Source organism: Myodes glareolus, chromosome 4 (genome assembly GCF_982192425.1).
Source record: "Myodes glareolus chromosome 4, mMyoGla1.1, whole genome shotgun sequence".
NCBI lineage: Eukaryota > Metazoa > Chordata > Mammalia > Rodentia > Cricetidae > Myodes > Myodes glareolus.
The window spans coordinates 15,722,476-15,742,027 of record NC_142029.1 but is presented as its reverse complement, the minus strand read 5'-3'; the positions used below and the strand labels follow the sequence as shown (position 1 = coordinate 15,742,027).

Genomic DNA, 19,552 nt, shown 5'->3' with positions numbered 1-19,552 from the left:
GCTTACAGGTTATAGTTGATCCTTGAGGGAAGGCGGAGCAGGAACCCAAAGCAGAAACCAGGAAGAAACACATGCTGCTCACTGGCTCACCTACTTGTGCTTAGTTAGCTTTCTTACATAGCCCAGGATCACCAGCCCAGGGAATAGTACTGACCACAATGGGCTGGGCATTCCTACATCGGTTAACCATAAAAACAATTCCCACGCTGGGAAGTGGTGGGGCAAGCCTTTAATCCCAGCCACCACTGCCCAGCTCTTTTCCATCTTTTCCTTCTGCTTCCTCTGGTATCTCTCTCTGAGCCTGAAGTTCTGCCTATCCTCCTTGCCTAGCTATTGGCCATTTAACTTTATATTAAACCAATCACAGCCGGGCAGTGGTGACGCACGCCTTTAATTCCAGCACTCGGTAGGCAGAGGCAGGCAGATAGAGCTAGTTCCAGGACAGGCTCCAAAGCTACAGAGAAACCCTGTCTCGAAAAAAACAAAACAAAATAAAACAAAACAAAAAAAACCAATCACAGTGACACATCTTTACATAGTGTAATCAAATATCTCAAAATACTTTTGCAATGAAATAATATGAAATAAAGTATATAGAACAAAACTTATAAATTATATTTGACTCAAGGTAGGGAACCTGGAACCCTAGGCTCAGGAAGAGGGAAAATCCTGAAAGACCTGTGGAGAGTTGGAGAAGCTCCACTCCAATCTAAGGGAATGAACTCTCACATGGGAACTTGCCAGGTTCTAATCACCCTGTGCAAAGCTGTCTCTAGTAAAAGATCACAGCTTTGTCACCACGTCAGTCATACATATGCCAGTATCGTGAAATGGCACGAGAAAACAAAAAACAAACAAACAAACAAACAAAAAAACAGGGACACAGATCTCCCCAACTTCCTGATGTGACCGACTGAGATTTAGGGGACTGACAACCTGAGAGTGCTTGTCCAACAGCAAGTAAGGGTCAGGGTGGGATAGTTAACCGTGAAGCTAAAGAAGTGAGCAAACTCTTCACAGAAAAGATGAATAATACTATTGTCATGCCCTGATTTTGCTTCTTTAAACTGTTCTCCAAACAAAAGTAAGGACTGCTGGGAAAACTTGTTTTCTTGTTTTTGTTACTTTGTGCCTAGAAAATTACAAGCTGGGGTTCCTTACCCTTAGAAATCACCCTGGAGCTTTAAAATATAAATTCGATGCTTCGTTCCCCACATTCATTCAATTAAGTAAAAATCTCTAGGGGTGGTGTCCGGGCATTAATGTTTTTTAAAAGCACCCCAGATCAGTCTATGCGAAACGTTGAGAACTGCGCCTTCTAGATTCTTATACTAATATACTGAGGGTAAGCAACAATTTTTTAAAGCAACAATTCGTGCACCTTTTCGATATGTTCACATCCATCAGTGTGGCTGGGTTCACTAACGACATTTATCCAATTTCCTAAAATCACATTTTCCTTCTACGATCAGTGGGGAAACACAGACGTCCTTCTCTAATGCGCTTTGGGGGAGGGGTGGGGGACCGGCCTCTAAGACACGGAAGAAGGCGGCGCCAGGTGAGGCAACCCAGGACCTGGGTCAGACCCCGCCTCTGGCTCTGCCGGGCTCCGGAACCGCCCCCGTAGTGCTTAGGCTGCAGAGAGCTACGGACTACATTTCCCACAATGCACCGAGGGACGGGCTGGGACTGGCAAAGCGGCTGGAACCGGGCCTCCGCCACCAGAGGCCGGTGAAAGCTGTCTTCCTGCGCCGGTGACCGGTTAAGGGTGGGCAGGAGAGATCGGTTCATCCGCTGTGGCCATGTTTGTATCCTCCAGGGGCGGTAGCCCCACGAAGTTGCACCCTCAGGCCAGGCACGGCTGGACACTCATATCCCCCCAGGGGTCTGGCAGAGGGCAGTGACTGGCACCCTCCGTAGGTCCTGTGTTCCCCCAAGAAACAGGTGAGTTCGACTGCCAACCCACGTGGCCTGGGGGCGGCGAGAGGCGGGCAAGCTGTCATCTTTAGAGGGAGGGGCTTGAAAACTGGGGGGGTCCCGGCCATCTACTGCACCGATAGGAGTACTGCGTCTCTTTGGGGTCCTTCAGCCAGCTGGCCCCAACTGGGCAATATGAATGATGAGGCGAGAACTCATTCTTTGGCCGGGAGGGCAATGTCCCATAGGCAGCAGTAGTTGGGTAAGACACCAACCCCCAATTCGGACGTATTCAGACCTTAGAGGTCTCTTAAACAGTGACAGAGAGGTGGAGTGAGCAAGGCAGCTCACGGAAGGGTCGCAGTCTTGCGACTTCGTTCTCAAGGGTGTCCTGGCTCAGATAACGAAGCTGCCCTTAACACTAGGTGAGCCAACCCTTTCTGGGCTGGAGTTTGCTTAGGAAATGTGAGCAGCCTTTGTCAGGAAGGGGAGTGGCCTCCAGAGGTGACCAGCAGGATCAGGCTAGGCTCAGTGTAAAGTAGGTGTCCTGCCCGAACACCCACAGCACAGCCTCAACTGGCCCCTTCCGTCAAACATTCGGCTTCACCCTCCCAGGTAGACCAAAAGGTCAAGGCCAAAGGCGTAGCCCTGTCAGAAAGGGGAGGAGAATCAAGGTGGTTAGGAGCCACTAAGAAGGGGCTTTTGGAAGACCCTCCCCTCTCAGGAGCCCTCTGAGGGAGGGAGGAACAGTAGAAGAAGGGCTGACACCAGTTCAATCGGTGGCATCATCAGAGGCTCTACTGGGCACTTCTAGAAAAAGTTGCATGCCCTGTGGACATTTAGAGGAGCTGCCTAAAAAGTGTTCCTGTGGAGATTTCTGGAGCTTCATGCCTAACTGCTTCATGCCCAGTTTCCCAGGAGCGTCAGCTGAGAAAGTTAAAGCTCCAGTGGAGGTGAGAGGTGGGCTTGACCTGATCCACTCAAGCTTCCTGCTTGAGAGGGTGGATATCCAGAAAACTGTTGGCTTCACCAGGCCGACCTTGTAGAGGATAAAGATGCTGTGTCATCTCACGTGGCAGCGGGATTGTTGTGAGAAAAGCATCTTCTAGTTCTAAACTGCTGACCCTGATCCCTTACTCAGGCAGGTACCAGGCTGGGTACACTCAGAAACACTGGCTCCTTAATGGAGGCACAAAGGCATACTGACAGAGTGAAGCTGCTGTAGAACTGGTTTGAATCTTTAAACCAGAAGTACAAGACCACAAAGAGGGGAATTATGCAAACCCAGGAGGTAAACTTGGAAGAGCCAGAGATCAGCCAGTTTGCTTGATACTCTGAGACTGAGGTGTATGGATGACTCTTTGACCTGACATTGAGGGTGGGGGTTATAGGGGAGCCTTCAAATTGGAGTTCACCTGGCTTCATCAGGTCCTGGCTTACTGGCAAATTCCCAAGGGATTCATTAGCAGAACAGAGACCACCAGATCTGGCAGTCTGGATGCTAAGAATGACCACAATGTGCTAATAACGGCAGCTGAGTACATGATATGCCTACTCTATATAGCCAGATCACATGTATTATCTCATTTAGTCTTACCACCCCATAAATCAGAGGCAGCTGTTTAAAGGATATCTCCATTCCATAGCTTGTTTGCTTTAATTAATTAATAATTTAATTTTTCAGGAAGGGTTTCTCTGTGTAACAACAGCTCTGGCTGTTCTGGAACTTGCTCTGTAGACCAGGCCTCGAACTCACAGAGATCCGCCTGCCTCTGCCTCCCAAGTGCTGGGATTAAAGGCGTGTACCACCACTGTCCGGCTTCTATTCCATACCATTTTATAAGTGAGAAAACAGACCAGTAAAACCAGTCCCTCTAACTACAGAGCTGTTTTTCCTGAAGACTTGATTACTTTCAAAGAAAAGCCATCTCTATAGACAAAGATTTTCTAGCCTGATCCCAGGTACCCGTGAGCTGGTGTTTGTCACAGACCTTTCATTTTCTTTCTCTGCCAAAGATATTTATTCATTAAATGTTGGTTTAAATCTCCTGTATATATCTCATGTGTAGCAGGCCACATGGAGGGTGGCCTTTAATCTAGAAAAAAAATCAGAGTGAAGAGGTTTATTGCGGGAAAGGCCTCTCGGGTCAGGTGCTTCAGCAAGGAGCTGAAGTGAGGGAGTGAGTCATGGACTAGCCTAGAAAGGGCTATAAAGGAAGCCGGGTGAGGGCAGAGTAAGGGGCAAAGGTTATGTGAAGAGGTGTTCAGGATAAGCTGAGCTGCTGTAGCAAAGGGGTGGGAAGAAAGGGTAGAGAATAAGCTTGGAGAAATAAAGGGGGAAGGGCCTGGTGTGCCATCAGGAGGAAGCTGATTTTCTTGCTAAGTGAGGTGAAGGTATTGCAGACCTGTGAGCAGAGGACGTCACCTGACCTGTTTCCAGAGGCTCACCTTGAATGCAAGGGCAGAAGTGGTGGAACGCATTAGGACTGATAAGGAGGTTGTGGCAATAATTTGCTAGAGAGATAATGGTGTCTTGGACCAATCAGATAATCACGGAATTGATAAGAAATGGTCAACTATTGAGCCCAGTGTGGTGGCACACACCTTTATTCCCAGCACTCAGGAGGCAGAAGTTGGTGGGTCTCTGGGTTCAAGGCCAGCCTGGTTTACAGAATGAGTTCTGAGATAGTCAGGGCTGCACAGAGAAACCCTATTTTGAAAAAAAAAAAAAGAAAAAGAAATTATCAACTATTAGATACAAGCATTTATCACTTAACTTTCATAAGTTATTCTGTGAAAGGAACCATTTTTTGTCTTGTTGTCTTCCTCCCACTATTATTTACCCATTTTTAAGATTTTAATTTTATTTAGTTATATGTTTATGTGGAAGAGGGGAGATTTGCATGTGAGTGCAGTACCCGAAGAGGCCAGAAGAGGGCATTGAAGCCACTGGAGCTGGAGTTAGAAGTAGTTGTCTACTGCCTAACCCAGATGCTGGGAATCAAGCCCAAGTCTTCTCTAAGAGAAGTATATGCTCTGTTCTAAACTGCTGAGCCATCTCTTCAGCCCCCACTTACTGTGTTTTTGAGACATATCCCCCAGGTTGACTTCAAACTCATATAGTTAAAGAAATTAACTTGTGATCCTCTTACCTCCACCTCCCAAGAGTTGAAATTACAGGTGTGTCACTACACCTGTTTATTTAAAGATTTAGCTTTTATTCGTGTATATGAGTGTATATACATATGTGTATATAGGCGCCTGAGGCCAAAAGAGAGCATTGGGTCCCCTAGGAGCTGGTTGTTGTGAGCCACCCAACATGGGTCCCAGGAAATGAATTGCAGTCCTCTGCAAAAACAGAAAAAAAAATCCCTCTCCTTTTGGTTTTTCTTTGAGACAAGGTTTCTCTGGGTAGCCTTGGCTACCTACCCTCCTTTACTCTGTAGACCAGACTGGCCTCAAACTCACAGACCTCTGCCTGTTTCTGCCTCCCGAGTTTTATGATTTTTTAAAAAATGCTGCAAGATCCCTGGTGGCAGTAGACAGCAGAAATGCTGTAGGTCCCAAATGGTGGTAGCGGGCCATGTGGCAGCAGACAGCGGGCCCTGGGAGCAGCCAGTCCCAGGCAGAGATGGCCGGTGGCCAGAGCAGTGGTGGCGGGCCATGTGGCAGCAGACAGCGGGGCTCTGGGAGCAGCCAGTCCCAGGCAGAGATGGCTGCTAGTCCCCAAGCAGTGGCTGGTCCCAGGCAGGGAGACACATGGCAGGCGGGCAGGAGACAGAGACATGGATAGACATGACAATACAGAGTGAGGTTGAATATTTATTCAGGGGGTTATGGAGGGGGAAGAGAGAAGGGGGGCAGAGAAAGAGAGAGAGAGAGAGAGGAGAGGAGAAAGAGACAGAGAAGGGGGGAAGCAGAGAAGTGGGGAGAGAGGCAGAAGTGAAGCTGCCTCTCTGAGAGGAAGACAGAAAAGAGCAAGCTCAGGCAGGAAGCTGAAGATCAGCCTGCCTCAGCAGATGGGGGAGGGAGTGGGCATGGCTTCTCTCTTAAAGAGACAGAACAACCATTACACCGAGTGCTAAGTTAAAGACATGTGCCCTCACCACCCATCTTGCTCAGCTTTTTTTTTTTTAAACAAGGGATTCAACTCTGGTTTTTAAGCTTAACTGGCAAGTGCTTTAGCAGCTGGGCTCTCTCCCCAGTCCCATACATGGTTTTATATAGTACAGGACTCAAACTCAGAGTTTGCATTATAGGGAGGCACTCTATCAAGGAGGTTATACCCCTGAGCCCTAATTTGGGTTTTACTGAGACACTGTAGCTAGACTGGTCTTGGATTCACTCTAGTTCTGGATGCCCACAAACTCATGGCTGATGGTGACCCTCTTTTCTCAACCCTTTGAAGTACTGGGATTACAGAAATGCACTACAACAACAGCCTCTGCCTACATTATACTTTATTTTATTTTTTCCCTGCCCCTTATTTTAATTTTTAAGCTAGGTATCCCAAACTGCTGCCTCTACATCTCAAGCACTACAATTAGAAGTGTACATCACTATGCAGAGCTTTTTTTTATGCAGAGATGAAGATTGAACTAAGCAACAGCCTCATCCTCTGCTGTTTGTCTGTCTTTGAGATAAGGTCTCACTCTATAGCCCAGACTAGCCCCAGTCTTTCAGAAACCTTCTAGCATTAGCCTATGAAGTTTTGGGACTATAGGCCCTGAGCCACGATGCTCAGTTTTGTGTCATGGAGACTAAACTCACTATGCATCCTCTTGTGTCTGCCTCCACAGCCCTGGGATTACAAGAGGCCCTAAACCCAGCATCTTCACGTTGGTTCTGGGGATGGGATTCATGTTTTCTTATTTGCAAGGCAAACACTTCATGGACTGAGCCATCCCTCATATCTCTGTTAGACTGTTTTTGTAAGATTTATTCTTATTTTATTCATGTGTAAGTGTCTGTGTAAATGTATGCCACTTGTGTGCACACCCTGTGGAGCCCAGAAGAGTACATCTGCTTCTTGGAGTGGAGGTTATAGGCAAACTTGGGTTTTCTAGAATAGCAGTAAATATTTTTAACTGCTAAGCCATCTCCCCAACCACCCTTCTGTTTTTGGGTGTTTTTGTTTATTAGTTTGTTTTGAGACAAGGTCTCACTTAGATAAGACAGGACTTGACTTGCTTGCTTTGTACCTTAGAATGACCTTGGAGCCTCTGGCCTCCAATTTTCTAGTGCTAGGATTTTGGGTGTGTGCCATCACACCTAGCAAGGAACATCCTTTTGTTTTGTTTTTTGTTTTTGTTTTTTTCTTTGGTTTTTGTTTGTTTGTTTGTTTTTGGAGACAGGGTTTCTCCATAGCTTTTGGAGCCTGACCTGAAACTAGCTCTTGTAGACCAGGATGACCTCGAACTCACAGAGATCCACCTGCCTCTACCTCCCAAGTGCTAGGATTAAAGGCCTGCACTGCTGCCACCCAGCTAAGGAACATCCTTTAAAGAAAGGATAAATTAGGATCTTGGTTTTTCACGCATAACCTTACGATAGAAAACTAAACAATTACGTGTGTATGCCTGTAAATAAAAGAAAGATTGGAGCTAGAAACAAAAGTCATATCCATTAACAGGTAGAAGTAATTTTAAACTATGAGACCAAAATGAGATCACAGAGGCACTGAATGAAGACAGAAGAGAATCAAGGACTGAACTCTGGGCCCCTCCAATAAGAACTGTAAAAAGGCTCAGGTGAGTAGTCCATGAAATAATAGGTTTTCTGTCCATGAATAATGGGTTTCTCCACCAAGGCAACACAGTAAGCCAGATCAAGCCAAATTGAAAAAGTAAAATAGCAGGTTTATTTAAGCAAAACAACTCCCAGGTGAGTTCTCCAGTCCCAGAGATTGAGGCCAGAGAAGACGCTGCATCTGAACTGAAGCAGGGAGGTTATATAGCCTGTAGTTGAGGGGTGATGATGTGTCCACCACAGCTGGGTTTATGACCAAGTATGGTCAAAAGCTGACCACTTTAGGCAGGTACGTGGGCTGCTGGCAACTTTAGGGGAGGAACTGCTGAGGCCACCAAGAATGCAGAACTAGGATTTTTGGTGCCTTCCCTTTATTGGAGATAGTGTGAGAGGGCAGGGTTTGGAGAGAGACGGGATAGGGCTTTCCAGATCAAGCTGGAGTGAAATGGAGGTTCCAGTGAAACTGCCAGGAGAGAAACTGAGGAAAGAGAGTGGTATACTAGAAGCCAAGAGTGGAAAGTGCTTTAGAAAAGAAAAGTAAGCCAAGAAATGCCAGGACTTGGGAGAAGAGACATTATTACTTGGTGAACCTCAGAAAAGCAGAGCAGCCTTAGCCATAAAGTGAGACGTGGTCTAAAAAAGATTAAAAAGATAGGCTAAGGTAAGGGATGGAAGAGGGGGAGGGAAACAAAGCAGAGCGGGGGAGAATGAGGATGTGTCAGGAGTTTCTATTACTGTTCAGGGATGAAGTAAGTTGATCTGGAGAGTCATTGGTAGAATAATATCTGGATGTAACAGATTCCAGAGAGAATAAGAGATCTGAAGATGCTGTGGCAGAAGCCTTACTGCTTAGCAGTTGTCTGTGGAACTCTCCGCATTTCCCAGCCCCCTCAGCTTTGACACTAATCCTAGATAGCTTTGACTCTGGAGTATTGAAGAGCTTATACATAATCTTGCTATGGTTTCCCATGCCACAGCATGTGGAAGGCCGGGTTCTGATGCTAGTAGAATGGGTCACGGCTTGGAAGGAAGCTACTCAGAATTATTTCCAGACAGGAGCTGGAGGGATAGCTCAGTGGTTAAGAGTGTTTTCTCAAAACCGTGAGGACTGGAGTTGAAATCCAGCATACATATAGCAAGCCTCACAAATAACCTGTAACGGGCTGGAGAGATGGCTCAGTGGTTAAGAGCATTGACTGCTCTTCCAAAGGTCCTGAGTTCAATTCCCGGCAACTACATGGTGGCTTACAACCATCTGTAATGAGGTCTGGTGCCCTCTTCTGGCATGCAGACATACACACAGATACACAGAATATTGTATACATGATAAATAAATAAATATTTAAAAAAAACCAAATAACCTGTAACCCCAAATCTACAAAGTGAATTCCAGGACAGCCAGGGCTACACAGAGAAACCCTGCCTCAAAAAACAAACAAACAAACAAAAATCTGTTGATCAATTCAAATTTTGTTTGTTTTTGTTTTCAGACAGGGATCCTCTATGTAGCTCTGGAAATCCTGGAACTCACTACGTCACAGATCAGGCTGGCCACAGAGATCCTCCTGCCTCTGCCTCCCAGGTGCTGGGATAAAGGTGTACAATACCACATCCAACCCTTTTTTTTTTTTTTTAAGACAGTGTCTCTTTTTGTAACTCTAGCTGGCCTGGACCTTGTCTCTGTAGACCAGGCTGACCTCAAACTCACAGAGATCTCTGCCTTTGCAGTCCTGGTGCTGCAATCAAAGGCATGCAGCCGCCATGCACGTCCATGGAAAATTTGTGGTAGACTGTGGAGTAAAAGCAGCATTACAAAAGTGTTTCAATTCCTATATCAAGTTCTCCCCTCCTGTAGTAACACCAGACCAACTCTCAGCCTCAGTTCTTAGCTCATAAAGTTAATCTACTCTGAATTAGATACATTAACCCGCATACACTTTGTAGCATTCTAACTGTACTTGAACTTTTTTGAGACAGGGTTTCACGATGGATTTCAGGCTGACCCAAAACTTTGAACAATCCTTCTGCTTTAACCTCCCAAGTACTGGAACTGCTATTGTACAAATACTGGTGGCTATCCTGACAGTGTTACTTCCTTCTGGTCCTCTTCCTTTGTGTATCTTATTTGTAGTTGATATATAAAAAATTATGCATTGGGGGCTGGAGAGATGGCTCAGAGGTTAAGAACATTGCCTGTTCTTCCAGAGGTCCTGAGTTCAATTCCCAGCAACCACATGGTGGCTCAAACCATCTGTAAAGGGGTCTGGTGCCCTCTTCTGGCCTGCAGGCATACACACAGGCAGAATATTGTACACATAATAAATAAATAAATATTTTAAAAAAATTATGCATTGTCTTTTTAAAATGTATATAGGGGCTGATGAGATGATTCAGTGGGTAAAGGCACTTGCTGCCAAACTTGAGTTTGGTCCTTGGAACCCACATGTGAAAATCTGGGATCAATGGCACATGTCTGTAATGTCAGTTTATCTAGGATGAGATAGGAGGCAAGGACAGGAGAACCAGCAGGAAGCCTGAGTACAGTGCACAGTGACAGGAAAAAGAGAGATCCTGCCTCAAACAGAGTGGTAGGGAGAACTGACTCCTGCAGAGTTGTCCTTTGACCACCTTACAGTGCTGTGGCATGTGTGCACTTGTGCACACGCACGCACGCACACGTGCGCGCACACACACACTAAATAGTTTATTTTACTTTTAATTATTTTAAGGATTTATTATTTTATTTGATGTATGAGAGTGTTTTGCTCCTGCATTTATGTATGGGCACCACATATGTGCCTGGTGCCTGATTGGCCTAGACTTACAGGCAGCTGTGAGCCACCATGTGGGTGCTGGGAATGGAACCCAGATCCTCTTAACTACTGAACCATCTCTCTAGCCTCTAAATAAGTTTTTGTTTGTTGTTTTTAGTTTTCTGAGACAGTTTCTCTGTGTAACTGCTCTGACTGTTCTGGAATTCACTCTGTAGACCAGGCTGGCCTCAAACTCACAGAGATCCACCTACCTTTGGCTCCCGAGTGCTGGGATTAAGGGTGTGCACCACCGCATCTGACTCTAAATAAATAATTTTAAATGTAGGTTAAAATGCATGTTTTAAAACTGGTGTGGTGGTGCACACCTTTAATCCCAGCACTAAGGAAGCAAAGACACATGGATCTCTGTAAATTCGAGGCCAGCCTGATCTACAGAGCAAGTTCCAGGACAGCCAAGGCTGCACAGTGAAACCCTGTCTTAAAAACAAACAAATAAAAAACAAACAAAAAGTAAAAGAGCATGTTTTTAGATAAACTGATTAACATTGTCAGCATATCTAAGATAGAGTGGTAGGGAGAATGAGTGATGTTTCCCCACACTTTCCTGTGTTTCCCTGTTTTCTGTGATGAACGTCTTTTATAATCAGAAGAGAAACATGATGGCTGGGTACAGTTCAGTGGTAAGGTGTCTACCCACTATGTACAAGGCCCTGGGTTCAATTTCCAGAAAAGGAGAGAGAAGATGGGATGGAGAGGGAGAGAAACAGGTTATAGTTTTGAAACAAAGTTTTACTATGTAGCTGCAGCCAGCCTGGTACTCTGGGCAATTCTCCTGACTCTGCCTCCTGAGTCCTGGGATTAGAGGTACACCCTCTAATCTGGATTTTCACATCCAGAAAAAAAAAACTTAAAACTTAATATTTATTTATTTATTAGTTTTTCAAGACAGTCCTGGCTGCCCTACCCTGGAACTCACTTTGTAGCCTAGGCTGGCCTTGAACTTACAGAGATCTACCTGCCTCTACCTCCCAAGTGCTAGGATTAAAGGCATGAGCCACCACCACCTGGCTAAAACTTTATTTTGTGAGCGAATACCCAGAAATCATTTCCCAGGGATTTGACTTAGTGGGGTCCTGGTAAGAAGCTTAACTCTATTAATTACACCAGTGCCTACCAGCACCTTACTTCTATGCCCTCCGTGATATATTTTTGTTTGTTTGTTTGTTTTTACCTCATAGGACAGCCCCAAAGATGGCTGCTGACATGCAGAGGAAAAGAAGCAGTGAATGCCCTGATGGCACATTGGCTCCTTCTGATGGCCAAAGTGTGGAGAGAGCTGAGAGCCCCACGCCAGGACTGACCCAGGGAACGGAGCCAGGTATGGGTAGAGCATGCAGTCCCCAGCCACGCCTCCAGGGGGAGGTAGGGCTCACAGCGCTCTTTCCTTCCTGCTCACTTGTGCATTTGCTCATTCACTAGTATTTATTTGTTGCATGCTGGTAATGCTGCAGAGAGCAGGGCTGTTTCCATCTTACCTTTCTTGCCATTTCAACTAGACAACTGTGAGGACCTGTCCCTTACGAGAAAAATAAGGAAAGATGCCTCCTTTCTTCTCTTAACACTCTTACTTAAAGTCTCTATTTAAAATATCGTATTTTTTTGAGACAGGGTTTCTCTGTATAACAGCTCTAGCTTTCCTGGAGCGCACTCTGTAGACCAGGCTGGCCTCAAACACAGAGATCTGAGTGCTGGGATTAAAGGCATGCGCTATCACTGCCAGGCTAAAATATCTTTTAATAAAAATTCAAACTGAGTTTCACAGGAAAAAAAGAGCTCGACGTGGTGGTGTCCACCTGTAATGCCAGCAGCTGTGGGTGGAGGCAGGATTAGTGTGAGATCATGGCCAGCCTTGGGCTACATAATGAATACCAGGCTAGCCAGGGCTATGTAGTAAGACCGTATCTCCAAAAGAAGAAAACTAAGTAGGGGTTAGGGCTTCACCTCATTAGTCAAGTACTTGCCTAGTATGCCTCAGTCCTTAGATTCCAGCACCCAAAAAATATCTAAGAGAAGCCCAACATGGCTCCTGTCCTGGAGAAGCCACAGGCTAGTGGTCAGGGGCTATGGTAGCCCTCCTTCATGGATGGAGAGGGTTAATAACTAAATTTGTATTCTTAGGGGATACCACCGTAGTGACCAATAACTGGTTAGTGTACCAAAGGAAATCTAAGAGAGAAAATGATAGTGTCTGGGGTTGGAGGTCAGGGGTGAAAGTAACTACATCTTACCTGAGAGAGGGATTGTGACAGGTACTCATCCACATGGAGAGATGGGGATGCCGTCCAGGTACACAGCAGGTGCAGAGCTCTTGGATATGTGTGGTGTGTGTGTGTGTGTGTGTGTGTGTGTGTGTGTGTGTGTAGAGGGGGTCCTTAGCGCAGATGGATAAAGACCAGTGTGTTTGGAATGGGCAAGGAGGTGAGCTGTTCAATGTTAGTGAGGGGTAGGTAGATATCAGTTTCTATTGCTGCCTTGAGACCAAGACCCATTAGGCTGTAGTTGAGCATGATCCATGGGAGACAGTGGTAGGGCAGACAGTAGCTTGGGCCCATCAAGACAGGCAGCGATCCTCTAGACATCTCCTTGGTGAGTGCTGAGTATCTGCCAGTAGCTACCCCTCTAAGTACCAGTGCTTTTGGTCTGCAGGTGCAGGGCAGGAGGGCGCCATGTTTGTCCATGCACGTTCCTATGAAGACCTGACAGAGTCAGAAGACAGGGAAGCTTCTGGGGACAGCCCCAAAGAGTATGCTGGAAGTCCCCCTCCACTGCCTACAGACATGCGCCAGATCAGCCAGGACTTCAGTGAACTGAGTACCCAGCTAACAGGGGTGGCCCGTGACCTGCAGGAGGAAATGCTACCAGGAAGCTCAGAAGACTGGCAGGAGCCCCAGGGAGCAGCCGGACGACAGGCCACAGAGCCTTCTCAAGAGGGCACAACTGAAGGGGATGAGGAGGACGCTACGGAGGCATGGCGCCTCCACCAGAAGCATGTGTTTGTACTGAGTGAGGCAGGGAAGCCCGTGTATTCTCGCTATGGGTCTGAGGAAGCACTTTCCAGCACCATGGGTGTCATGGTTGCTCTGGTGTCCTTCCTGGAGGCAGACAAGAATGCCATTCGCTCCATCCATGCAGGTGAGCCACCTGAAGAGGGTTGCGGGGAAGGCTCCAGTGGCAGGGCTTATTCATACCAGGTTTTACACACACACATGCACGTGCACACACACACACACACTCACACCTAGAAAGCTGGGTGGTGCTATTTGCTTGAGAGTAAAGTCCTTCCATCTCTCTGAGCCTCAGGCTCTTACTGGACTGGGATAACAGTATCAGCCTCCTGAGTGGCAGGGCTGTGGTGAGAGCTAAAGGCAGTTCTTTGGGGCAATGACAAAAATTATGAATAAATTTTAAAAAAAGATCTAGCTTAGATCCCTTGCCAATTGAGTTAGCATTTAGCATAAAATGTGTTTTCCTAAGTTGGGCCTGGTGATGTATATCTGCCTATAAATTCCAGCACTTGGAAAGTGGAGGCAAAAGTATCAACCTCTGCGGCATTAGCCAGTCCCGGGTCAACCTAGGTAGGCTACTTGAGACGCTATCTCAAAAAGCAAACAAAGAATGTGTTTTCCTGAAGAGCTTGTGTGTCGGAGGGTCAGGTTGTGAAGCAGGTGTCAGGGAAGAGAGGTGACTGACTACCCATAATCAATAAGCCCCTACTGAATTCAGAGCTCCCAGCAAGGAAACCCCGGAAAGTGAAGCCCACTGGGAAAGCCTGTCCGGGAGGGCTTCTGGGAGGAGGGCTGAAGCTGACCCCCTGCCCACACCCTCAGATGGCTACAAGGTAGTATTCGTACGCCGGAGCCCTCTGGTGCTGGTGGCGGTGGCCCGCACGCGGCAGTCGGCCCAGGAGCTGGCACAGGAGCTACTGTACATCTACTACCAGATCCTGAGCCTTCTAACTGGCGCGCAGCTGAGCCACATCTTCCAGCAGAAGCAGAACTACGACCTGCGGCGCCTGCTCTCAGGCTCGGAGCGAATCACCGATAACCTGCTGCAGCTAATGGCTCGAGACCCAAGTTTCCTGATGGGCGCAGCGCGTTGCCTGCCTTTGGCAGCGGCAGTGCGGGACACGGTGAGTGCCAGCCTGCAGCAGGCGCGTGCTCGCAGCCTGGTCTTTTCTATTCTGCTGGCCCGCAACCAGCTGGTGGCGCTGGTGCGCCGCAAGGACCAATTCCTGCATCCCATCGACCTGCACCTGCTTTTCAACCTCATTAGTTCCTCCTCATCCTTCCGTGAGGGGGAGGCATGGACCCCCGTGTGCCTGCCAAAGTTCAATGCGGCCGGCTTCTTCCACGCGCACATCTCTTACCTAGAACCTGATACCGACCTCTGCCTGCTGCTGGTCTCCACTGACCGTGAAGACTTCTTTGCAGTCTCTGACTGCCGCCGCCGCTTTCAGGAACGCCTTCGAAAGCGGGGAGCCCACTTGGCCCTGCGGGAGGCGCTGCGCACACCTTACTACAGCGTTGCCCAAGTGGGCATCCCTGACCTTCGTCACTTCCTCTATAAGTCAAAGAGCTCAGGACTCTTCACCAGGTGAGAGGAAGCACTGTTTCAGGGAAACAAGGATGCAGAGATGGGGGGAGGCTGGTTGGTCCTGAGACCTAAGATGCAGCCCTGAAACTGACCACTCCTTTGAGAGTGTACCGGTGTGCTGGGGCTGTTTGCCTCGGGCATCACTCGGTGGGCATACACCTCTCTACTTGAACATATGTGAGGCCTGGAACAACTTGGGAAAGAAGTTGGAACAGAGGTTTCCCGGGTACTTTGCCCTGAAGTAACTCTGCCTTTGGGGTCATTTTGGTCCAGGTCAGGATGCAGAACCCTTTTCCCACGCACTCCTCCACTAAAGGAGCTGGACAGATATGTCCTCCCTCAACCCCCACTTTTGGCTCAGAAGGTTTCCCAGAAAACCTCCTCTGCTCTAGGCTTTCTACTCCGTTAGGTAGCTAAACTCAGAAATAACCTCTCCAAGGAAGGGTCACTAAAGGGTTACTATGAACCCGGCAGGGGGGCAGGGTCCAGTCTGTCCTGGGTGGTCTTCTGTAATAAGATGATAGATAGCCTGTCATGGGGAGAACGGGCAGTAAAACCTCCCTGTCCAGAAAGAGGTGTTTCTAGTTCTCCTGAGAAGACAGTGAAAGGCATTCCTTTGTGAACCAACTTCTCCATCTGCAGTCCTGAGATCGAGGCCCCATACACCAGTGAAGAGGAGCAGGAGCGGTTGCTGGGCCTCTACCAGTACCTGCACAGCCGCGCTCACAATGCCTCTCGCCCACTCAAGACCATCTACTATACAGGCCCCAATGAGAACCTCCTAGCCTGGGTAAGGTGGCCCTAGATGAACAGATACTGGGTAGATACCACAAGAGGCGTGCCTTTTCTAGGTGATGACCCTTTGCCCCCTCCTCCAGGTGACAGGTGCCTTTGAGCTCTACATGTGCTACAGTCCACTGGGAACCAAGGCATCAGCTGTCAGTGCCATCCATAAGCTGATGCGCTGGATCCGTAAAGAGGAAGACCGGCTCTTCATCCTCACACCCCTCACCTATTGATGGAAGTGGGAAGGCACACTGGGTGTGGGAAGCCGTGAGAGCCTCCAGGTGAGGCTGGCTTCTCCTGTCCAGCCAGCAGGCAGGGACTGTGGGTTGGTGCGTGCATTAAAGTGCTTTGAGAAAGACACTTGTTGCGCTTTGCCACTGGTTCTTTTTTTGCTTGCTTGCTTGCTTGGTTTTGAGACTCTATGTAGTACTCTCTATGTAGCCTTATCTGTCAGGAGTTCACTATGTGGGCCAAGCTGTCCTCAAACTCCTGAGTGCTGGGAATAAAGGTGTGTGCCACCACACCCAGCTCTGGCGCTGGTTCTTTTACCCATCCATTCTTACATATAGATACAAAATCCTTCTTCCTGGCCCAACACATTCCTTATATGGCAGCACATGTTCATTTGAGCCCTTCTCTCAGCTTTTGCCAGCATCAGGCCACTCATATGGAGTCAGATTCCAGTTTGGGATTATTTTGGTTCCATGAAATCCTGCCATATGTAAAAGGCTCACAAGTACCCTACTGCCTTCCCCTTGTCCACTCCCATCTTTACCCATACTCAGTCTCCTCTAGTGCCAGCCTGCCCTTGGTGAAATCACCAGAAGCATGCTTCCAAGGACAGTTCAGTCACCAGCACTCTAGTTAATGGGCTGCTGTAGTTAGGCACAGGCTGAACTGAGAAAAACAAGGGCAGATGACCTGGGCCAGCTTCTGGGTAGGAGCCATTGGCAAGGCAACCCGGTGTTGAGCATGATCAGATTCAGAGCCCAGTCCTCTGTAGCCACAGGCCTCTAGGGAGAATGCTTAGGTCTACCCATAAAGGGCTATCTTAGTTCCTGTATCTCCGCCAGCCAGTTCATCAGAACAGCTTCCCAAGAATGAGCCTTGATCTGTACGGCCTTTGGAAGTAAATCTGTCTTAAGATCACTTGATATGCGGGGCTGTCCTCAGTCACCCTCTTCCTCAGCCTGTCCTACATGAGATACTGTGGACACTTTCCACACTTTAGGCTTAGCAGTAAAGGACTGACTCCACACACTCTGCCGTAAGACCCTGGGAGCTCTCCTGGTCCTGCTACAGCCCAACTGTCTCACTGCTCAGAGGAGCAAAAGGCTGACTAAAGAGAATAGCCTGGCTGGGTGATGGTGGCGCACGCCCTTAATCCCAGCACTTGGGAGGCAGAGGCAGGCGGATCTCTGTGAGCTCAAGGCCAGCCTGATCTACAAGAACTAGTTCCAGGACAGGCTCCAAAACACAGAGAAACCCTGTCTCGAAAAACCAAAAAAAAAAAAAACCAAAAGAGAGAGAGAGAGAGAGAGAGAGAGAGAGAGAGAGAGAAACAGCCTGATAGTGTCCTCAGGCTGCCAGAACCACCTTCAAGCAGTCTCTGGAAATAGGGCTACGATTATTTTTGCCACTAAAACCACATCAGAGAACATGTATGAATTAAGACGAACCACACTGAGGAGACACCGTGACAGCTGTACTTAATTGGCAGCATTATTTTGTTACTGGTTTCATCCAAGATTGTGTTAGACTTAACATGGCAACCAGCCACCTTCCCAGACCCCTAAGACCCTTGGAAGCAGACTTAGTGTACATGCTGCACATATGCCCTAGGTCTCTTTCCTGCCTGTTTTGTGCTTTTCTTCAACTTGCTCCTGCCAGTGATGTCAGATCAACCCTTTGGAACCAGGGTGATGTGAAGATAGACATCCCTGGTTGTTCTGATCAGCAGTTAGCCCCTAAGTACTTCTGGTAGCTACTCTAAGCCTGTAGATATTTAACTTCTCTCTGGTTCAGTATCCCTTCTGCTCAGGCACAGGAAAAGGGGTCACAGATAAGCATGGTACCGGGACAGTAGGTTCCTAGGTGTGGGTTTGCCTATTTGGAGGCCAAGGATTAGATGACATATAAATAAAGGAGATATTCCTACTAGAGGCACCAACACCGGCAAAGAGAAGCACCTGATAAAACTGCTCTGCCGTGAAACTGTCAGAATCTGCAAGCTCAGGGCTTTTCAACCTCCAGATAAAACCACAGCGGGGCGAGTCACTTAGAGCTGCAGTCTGTTATGGTTAGTTACTGCAGTTGGAGAGAAACCCCTAGTTTCACTAAAGTGATTTCTGGGTTTTAGAAGGAGACTATTCCTAACCCTTGGAAGGAATGTTCAGAGAGACCTGAGCCTACGGAGGGCAAAGAGGCTAGCATTCTTTTTGAAGTAAGATCTCAGAGTAGTTAAAGAAGTCCTAAACCAGCAATAGGCCAAACCTAGTGAGTTTACCTTAAGAGTGCTTAAACTTAACACTGCAGGGTCTCATACCTTGCTTGAAGTTCCTACAGAACCCTCAGATGAAGAGTAGCAAAAGGGGGTTCTCCTGTGGATCCCACAGCTGATAAACAAATCACCCCCAAGTGGTGCATTGTCGTGGACTGGGGGGGGGATGTCACCATTATGGCCACATGGTGGCAGCAGCGAACCAATTAATGGCTGCTCCCACCTCTAAATGGCTTAGGTAAGGCCATCTAAACAAGCTTGTGAAGCCTCCCCCCAGAACCCAGAAATGTCTCACAATCTCCGGAGGCAGGACCACATTCACAGAGCCCCTGTCTGGGTGCTGTGTAGAGGGTGTTTCAGTTTTTCTCTGCATGGCTATCTTTAGACATGTTGACTACGGAACACTGGAAGGGTGCCATGGTTTCTGGGTCGGGTCCACTTGGGTAAAGGAGCACCTTTCATGTTGCCTTGGGCATAGTAATCTCTCTCCACTGGGTGTGGCTGCTCCATCTACCATTTCCTGTCAGCTAATAGGTGCTCATGAACCTCCCTGTCCTGGAAGGAAGGGAAGTCCTACCCTGGGGACAGAGGAAGAGAATGAACTAATTGTGTTTAGCCCAGGCTCCTGGTGACCCATGATCTGCATCTGACACAGGCTGGGTGTGAAAGGCCTCCTAACCCTACAGAGAAGATTAACATGGCCCCTGCAGGAGGACGAGCAAATTTGTGAAGGAGTCCATATTTTTTCATGACTTTAAATACTGTTTTTAAAAGTATTTAGAAAGGCATCCTAGGGTAATGCCATCCCATCTCTGAAAGGATGATGGGGAGAGGAAACATTCGCTAAGGTCAGGTTAGAAAGCAAATGCAGGTAGGGGGGTTGTACTGGGTGGGAGTGGGCCAGTAAAGAGCCCCAGGCCAAGACTGAATCCTCCTAAGCTCCTCCCTCCCCAGCCCCCTTATCCTCTGCTACCCTGGGACTCACAACTGCCTACAGCCACCCTGTGAAGAACCCTCTGGAGCCCAGGCTCACTGGCAGGCTAAGAATGCCTCTCCCTGCCCCATCACCCCCCGGGTATTGAGAAAGACTGCTTCCCAAGGGATAGCTGCCGAGGTCCAGGTGAGGGAGACGGCAAAGCAGAATGGGCTTCACTCATGCACACATTCTGGAAGA

The 19,552-nt window shown here is 47.9% G+C and overlaps 1 protein-coding gene and 1 pseudogene across 5 annotated transcripts; both read left to right on the top strand.

The window, feature by feature from the left end:
- Window positions 1–1,655: 1,655 nt before the first annotated feature.
- Window positions 1,656–16,238, top strand: Mon1a (MON1 vesicular trafficking associated A). 5 transcript variants are annotated; one of them, XM_085688830.2, is made up of 8 exons: window positions 1,656–1,944; window positions 6,717–6,848; window positions 7,550–7,667; window positions 11,678–11,817; window positions 13,146–13,631; window positions 14,327–15,092; window positions 15,735–15,882; window positions 15,971–16,238. In XM_085688830.2, exons 4-8 carry the CDS (start codon window positions 11,691–11,693, stop codon window positions 16,109–16,111), a joined length of 1,668 nt encoding a protein of 555 aa, XP_085544956.1. In that variant the 5' UTR covers window positions 1,656–1,944; window positions 6,717–6,848; window positions 7,550–7,667; window positions 11,678–11,690; the 3' UTR covers window positions 16,112–16,238. The 5 variants fall into 5 exon arrangements, with proteins under 5 accessions (XP_085544956.1, XP_048279610.1, XP_048279608.1 ...); XM_048423653.3 differs by lacking the exon at window positions 6,717–6,848; XM_085688831.2 differs by lacking the exons at window positions 1,656–1,944; window positions 6,717–6,848 and adding an exon at window positions 2,524–2,870.
- Window positions 16,239–19,027: 2,789 nt separating this feature from the next.
- Window positions 19,028–19,124, top strand: LOC125393805 (U6 spliceosomal RNA; annotated as a pseudogene).
- Window positions 19,125–19,552: the final 428 nt, after the last annotated feature.